The sequence below is a fragment of the Echinops telfairi genome, unplaced genomic scaffold, assembly GCF_000313985.2.
Source record: "Echinops telfairi isolate 266 unplaced genomic scaffold, ASM31398v2 ScPeMD7_53;HRSCAF=182, whole genome shotgun sequence".
Classification (NCBI taxonomy): Eukaryota; Metazoa; Chordata; class Mammalia; order Afrosoricida; family Tenrecidae; genus Echinops; species Echinops telfairi.
In genome coordinates this window covers 15,024,537-15,031,641 of record NW_022103951.1, presented here as the reverse complement: position 1 = coordinate 15,031,641, position 7,105 = coordinate 15,024,537, and the positions used below count along the sequence as shown (strand labels likewise).

Below are 7,105 nucleotides of genomic sequence, written 5' to 3'. Positions count from 1 at the left end.
GGGGTGCGACAAGGTGGAGTTGACTTGATGGCAGTGAGAGAATCGACACAGAAGTGAGTATTAAGCATAAATTGCTAGGGAATGTGGTCCTAAGTTGATGGCAGTTCCTGTTCTAAGAAAATCCAATTTTAAATAAAACTCAATTTGGAGCAAAAGTTATAAAGGTGATTTTAGAAAGGAAATGAAGTCGGCTAGTAACCAGGAGCCTTATTTAAAAAGCAGACGATTTAAACTTTCAGTGCCTCTCTTTCCAGAGCTACAAAAGAGGAATAAAAGTATCTAACCCTTTGGATTGTTTTGAAGACTACACTGAACCATCCACACAGAACACATGAGGGTCCATGAAGAAGACTTGGCTGTGTCTAGTAGAGGCATAGTGAGTGAACTGGGTTAGGAATGAGGGTGAGAAAGGCTTCTTCACCCCAAGTCAACATTTGTTCCCCTTAGAAAGCGGCTTCCTCGGTCATTAAAAATATCCCTGTGGCTTCCTTCCGTTACAGTCTTGGAAACTCAAGGGACAGTTCAATCCTGTCCTTTAGGGTCACCATGAGTTGGAATCGACTTGATGGCAGTGAGTTTGGTTTTTGGTTATTCCTATTATCAGTGCCTATTCAAGAGCTCCTGTTTTCGTTTAACTAGGGTATGCTAGCTTCTCCTCCACCTCCTCCTCCCCTCCCCACCCCCTGGGAGAAAGATGAGGCTTCCTACCCCTGTAAAGATTTACAGCCTCAGAAACCCAAACGGGCAGTTGTCTTCTGTCCTATTTGTCTGAGATCCCCAAAGAGGCCAAAGACCCTCCTTCTGCAAGTTCTTCCCAAGTCTTTATATTCTGGAGACGATGGTGCAATCGTAAGGAATCTTGTTAAAGGAAGAGAAGCATTCATTATGTCAAATTTGAAACCAACGGCGCTAGACAGACAAAGCCCAGCCTATGCTTTCACAGCCACGCACATGCTTATCTTTAGACCGTCTTTTCATCCTTGCCCCAGCTGCTTCTCTACACCCTAAGGGAGTGACATTGTTGACACCGACTGTGAAAGTTAGAATGGCTTGGATTTCTTTATTTGTTTTCAGCAAGAAAAACGTCAAAGCAGAAACGGAAAGCAGATGTTAGCTCTGCCTGGTGTGGATTGAAACCCACTCTCATGATTTATTAAGGTCCATCGTTTTATGTTACTGATTGCTTAAAGGAAATGTAGAGGGGATGGGAGTTTCCTGATCATTTTTCAGGCTGGGTACTGAGAAGAACTTCAGAGAACAAGGACAGGATTACACGGGGGCCCTCCAGAGGCAGATCAGCTCATTACAGTCGGAACTCCTCATGCAGTCTTGGGCAGTCTCTGGAAGAGGCCATCTGCAGGTCGGGACAATGAGTCAAGACACATTATTTGTGTTAGGGCTGGTTGGTTTTGTTCCTCTAACTCCATGCTGTCACAATGATAAGTAACTAGACTATCTCATTGAAAAGATAACTGTATCAACATTGCCATAACAGTCCCAGGATGAAAAGTAAAAGTTATTTACTTAATTCATAGTGTGGATATTTTCTAGGATGTTTACTTATTCCTTTTGGTTACCCCCAAAATATTGTGGACTTTTATTTATTTTTTCTATGAATTTGATGCAGATTGAATCGGCCAAGGAGCTGAACAGGAGGAGATCACATCATTGCCAAGAAAAATACTCCACTACAAATCCTCATCCAACTTGTTTGCTTTTTTAAATTTTTTTTATTGTGAATTAAGCATCCAACATCTTTTTATGCTATTATGTTTGGGGCCCAATTTAGTGTCTACTACCTTATTTCATTCCCTTCTAAACTGTATCCAATCGAGTGGATTGATTTCGGAGTTACTAGAATCTTTTATACTTAATCTCATACTAGTCCATGCAAGTTTCCACAGGTCACAAATGATCCGCTATTGGTAATGTCATATGGTTCAATGCATACAGCTGAAGCTAGTCTTTGAACATCAAACTGGGACAAATAAATAGAGTTCCCTGGAAAACACCAACTCTTGAGAATCCCAGTGTGAAAGCAGAAATACAAGAGGACCCCAGGACCTGTAGCCCACCTGGCTAACTAGCGACCAATTGCTCTTTAGTCAACGTCAGCTCATGGTGACTCCATGTGGGTCAGAGTACAACTATGTTCTGTAGGGTTTTCAGTGGTTGTTTCAAAGAGAGCCCATCCCCCATCTTAAATTTAAGGAGAATATGTATTAAGTCTTAAAAGACAGTCGTCCAGATGAGCGAAACCATTAATACAAGGTCAAGATGGCATCATAATGCTTACTTTGGGGGGAAGCAGATAACCAGGTCTTTCTTTCCAAGGTGCCTCTGGATAAACTTGAACCTCCAACATTTAGGTTAGCAAACCCCACTGCCATAGAGTTGATTCTGACTCATGACAACCCTGTAAGACAGAGTTGTACTGCCCCATAAGGTTTCTGAGACTGTATTGTCTTTTCAGAAGCAGACAGCCTCATCTTTCTACTGCTGGGCAGCTGGTGGGTTTGAACTGTTGACCTTTCAGTTAGCGGACCACGAATTGACCCACAGCATCATCAGGTATCCTTCTAGCAAGTTATTTCACTAGTCTCTGAAGCAAAACACAAGTGTGTCCTCCATTTCCCTCCTCTCATTACCCTCACACTGGGACTGCCGAAAGCAGATATAAACACCGTTTTCCCCCCTAAAATGTCAATTGAGAAATTGGCACGAGTCGGTTCTAGAAGTGTGCACTCGCTGCCCTTTCACACTTTGAAAATGCTCCATTTCCAATGAGTGATCGAGTCACCCAGCCACTTGGGACTGTTTGTCTTCTCGCTTTCAGTTATCCCTGAGAATTCTGTGAAGGAGTTCCACAGAGCGCCAGGGACCATCAAAGACACAATCAAGAAGCTGCTTGCTCACAAAAAGAGCATGAGAAGGAAGGGAAAGATGAAAAATGTCATCCCGGAGTGCACTGGGACTCCTCCCCCAAAGGGTAACTTGCAGCCATTCAACCATGAAGAGAGTGTTCATCACAGCAGGAGCTCTACCGGAGCGAAAGGAGGGCCTGGGGAGAGAAAGGAAGAGGGCCTTGAGGAAGAGAGAAGAGCCGAGAAAGCCCTGAAGAACCAAGTACATCGGGAGCAGAGCCTTCGAGGAGATGTGTTTTGTGAGTAACCCTTTCATGTCCTGCATGTTATGGAAAATGACGTGATTCCTCCTAGTCAATGAGCGAGGCAGAGACAGTTTCATGGCTTCAGAACAAGGTTGCTGTTGGTAGTTGCCATCAATTTGCCTCTGACTCATGGTGAGCTTAGAAGCAGAACGTAAGTCACCTGGTCCTGCACCATCTTTGTGACTGGAGGTATGTTTGAGTCCACTGCTGTGACTGCCGAGTACAGAAGGTAGGCTTGGCCTTAAATCCTGCAATATGAGGCTCTCCAGGAGTTCTGGAAACTTTACCATCTTACTCAATTCCATAGGGCAGTGGGGCAGGGTTCCTTTCTCCTCTGACTTCCAGCCAGTTGATGTATTTGTCCCTAAAACACTCTGCTCTGTCTGCCAAGCTATCCTCATGGTGACCCCTGTGTGTCAGTGTGCTGTGTGCTCCATAGCGGTTTCAATTGCTGACTTCTCAGAAGTCGATAGCCAGGTCTTTCTTCTGAGGCACCTCTGGGTGAACTTGAACTGCCAACCTTTTGGTTAGCAACCTAGCATGTTCACCATCTGTGCCATCAAGGGACACTTATCCATGCTGGATCCCTCCCATGTTGGTGTTTTTACATCCATCCTATGAAAACTGTGTGACACAGAAACTCTTCACAGTTGCATGTTTATGATTGAAAACAACTAGATCATTATAAACTGAACACTGCTTTTGAGTGGATTCAGATGTGTAGTGACCTTTTATAGGGATTCCAAGACTGTAAATCTTTATGGGGGTAGGTGGCCTTATTTTTTATGTCTCAGAGCAGCTGGTGGGTTTTGAACTTACTTTGTGGTTAGCATCCCAATGCCTAATGCACGGTGCCACAAAGGGGGAAAAAATCTCACATTGAAGCTTAATAATTCTGCCAGAACTGGATTGATATCATAGCCCCCTTTTCCCTGGCTACTGTACATACAGAACCCTCAGGAAGTCTCAGCACCTCCAAGAAGGTTTCCATGTTAGCCCACCCTGAGACATCCACACTGAGACTTTTCCAGCTCATTCTTTTTTTTCTCCCTATATTTGAAATGAACTTGTAAGTTATTAAAGACTCCCAAGTCCACTTCAGTTTTACTTTCCCTTCCTTTTCAGCCACTCAGACCAATATTTAGATGCAAGGGACAAGGAATCCAAAGGGATCCAGCTCGTTCTTACAGAGCATTCTGTAATACTAGACAATACTAGTTTTGTCTATTAAAATACCAATACTAGACAAAGTCTCCTCCATACCTGGTAACCATACACACACACACACCAGCTATTTAACCAATGAAAAGGAGACACGGACTGTGTTATTCCAGGTTGACTAGAGAAACAAATTCGTGGACATTCATATGTGTACAAGAAAGAACTTTATATAAAGAGTAATTGTATATTGAGAAAACATCCCAGCCCAGTCCAGATCAAGTCCATAATTCCAATATTACCCCATATGTCTGATACCTAGCTATAAATTCCTCTTCAGACTCAGGAAACACATGCAATGATGCCAAATGCAGGAAGATGACAGGCCAGTGGGTGGGAAGTTTTATGGATCCTGTGGCAGTGGAAGCATCTCAGCACTGTCAGAGGTCTCCACGTGGCTACTCCAGCTCTAGGGCTCTAGCATAGCTCCATGCGTCTTGTCAATAGGAATGTCTCGCAGAGAGTGAGTGTGGGTTTGGCCTCCAGTGAGCTATTTATCTCCTTAGTGCCTCCAAATGAGGTCATCAAGCTGTGACCTGAATGACAGGCCAGACTTCACCCCTTCCTCAAGTTGGCAGATTATGTAACTGCCACACGGACCATCCACCGAAGAAAGTCTATTTTCAAAATCTGGTGAGAAATCCATAGAGTAGATGCTCAGATTGCTGGGGGGGAACTTCTGAGGACAGAGGTGTTCTAGATAAGGAATCTGGAACCAATAGAAATGATGTGGAAACCCTTCTCTAGTACATTTTAGAATCAGAGCGCATGATGCCCCTCTATGTTCAGTCAGTCATTCAATATTACGTGTAGACATCAGCCAGACAAGCAGGATCTCTGTCCTCTACTCATCATTCAGTCATCATGTGTAAACTGGCTGATCACATGAAGTTTCATCCTCGTTCAAGCAGGAGGCTGCCAAGCCTAACAATAACAACAACAGAGCAAACCTCACTGTCATCCAGTCGATGCCAACTCAGAGCGACCCTCTAGGACAGGGTAGAACTGCCCCTGTGAGTTTCTGAGCCTGTCACTCTTTACAATAGTAGACAGCCTCATCTTTCTCCTGGGAACTGGCTTGTGGTTTCAAACCGCTGACCTTGCAGTTAGCAGCCCAATATGTAACTGATACACACCAGGGCTCCTAAACCTGACGATAGGTAGTTGAAACTATTTTCAGGTGACAGGGCAATTTTTCTCAAGCCCTTTGAGTCCGTCTTTTAGTTCCCCTAAAATTGCATTATGTATATTGTTTATCTCCACTTGCCTCCATAAGAAGAATTTTTAAAAATATATACCCAGTCAGAATGTTCCAAAATTATTTTTAGTGCTTCCTAATCTGTAGTGAGGGTGAAAATAACTCTTTTTGCCTTCCCCCTACCCCCTACCCCCTGAGTAATTCTCAGGGAATAATTATGGCATTCTGTTTAATTTGATTACTATAAAAGAAAACATGTTTATTATGAGGCAAATCTACTTATAGCCTCTATTAAACACAGATGTCAGGCTTTAATACTTTTTTTAGTATAAATCCTGAGCACCCTCTTCCTGGGAGGGCCACAGCCTGATGAAAATAATTGTTTCGGCCATTCCCTCTGGTTCCCAGCTGTGCAGAGCAGACAAGCTGGAGGGTGCAGGGCTCCCCCAGATTCATGGACCCTGGAGCCACCCCAGGGCCCTTCCTTCCTCTATCAGTCTGGGGCAGGGGCTTTGCTTTTCAGGGTTGGCTCTGTATGGAATGTTTTGTGGGTCCATCAGAGTCTGAGGATAATGGCTTTATCTGGGAAGGGAAAAGACCACCGATGTGCCCTTCCAAGTCTATTAACCCCAGCTTGCCTACCAGGAGGGGAAAAGTCCTACCAGAAACCCCATCAGGAAGTGCTAGCTCTCTTCTTGTGGTCTGCTTAAGGGCTATTCCCCTTGGCACTGGGCTTCGTCCAGAGTCCTAAGGAGGTGCAAATCGTTAATCTGTTTGACTGCTAACTGAAAAGCTGGTGGTTCGAGTCTATCCAGGGTCCCCTCAGAAGAAAAGGTTGGCTATCTACTTCTAAAACGTCAGCCATTGAAACCCCTGTAGAGCACAGTTCTACTTTGGGACACACAGGGCCACCAGGAGTCAGGGTTGACTCCACAGCAACAACTGTTGGGGGCAGGGTGAGACTGGCAGTGGTGGTGGTGACGGTGGTGGGAATGAAGGTGAGGTTCTGGTGGTGGAGGTGAGGTCCTGGTGGTGGAGGTGGAGGTGATGGTAAGGGTGGTGAAGGTGGAGGAGGAGGTAGAGGTGGCAGTGGTGGTGGTGGTGCTGGTGGGCTTAGGCCAAGGCACAACAGGGGAGGGGGAGGGTGAGACTGGCAGTGGTGGTGGTGACGGTGGTGGGAATGAAGGTGAGGTCCTGGTGGTGGAGGTGGAGGTGATGGTAAGGGTGGTGAAGGTGGAGGAGGAGGTAGAGGTGGCAGTGGTGGTGCTGGTGCTGGTGGGCTTAGGCCAAGGCACAACAGGGGAGGGGGAGGGGGAGGCGGATTTACCATGAAACCAATAAAATTTAAGTTGGGGTGGAACTTTTTTTCCATTTTTTAGCTCCCATTTTTTAAAACTTATTTTATTGGGGGCTCGTACAATTCTGATCATAATCCATACATACATCCATTGTGTCAAGCACATATGTACATTTGTTGCCCTCATCATTCTCAAAACATTTGCCTTCCACTTTAGCCCCTA

General features: G+C 45.0%; 1 protein-coding gene across 1 annotated transcript in view; it reads left to right on the top strand.

Moving 5' to 3' along the window:
• Window positions 1-7,105, top strand: part of EGFL6 (EGF like domain multiple 6) — an 84,590-nt gene that overhangs the window by 57,387 nt on the left and 20,098 nt on the right. The window contains exon 8 of the mRNA XM_004710018.2: window positions 2,837-3,163. Coding sequence (XP_004710075.1) covers window positions 2,837-3,163 — 327 coding nt within the window. The remainder of the gene's footprint in view (window positions 1-2,836; window positions 3,164-7,105) is intronic.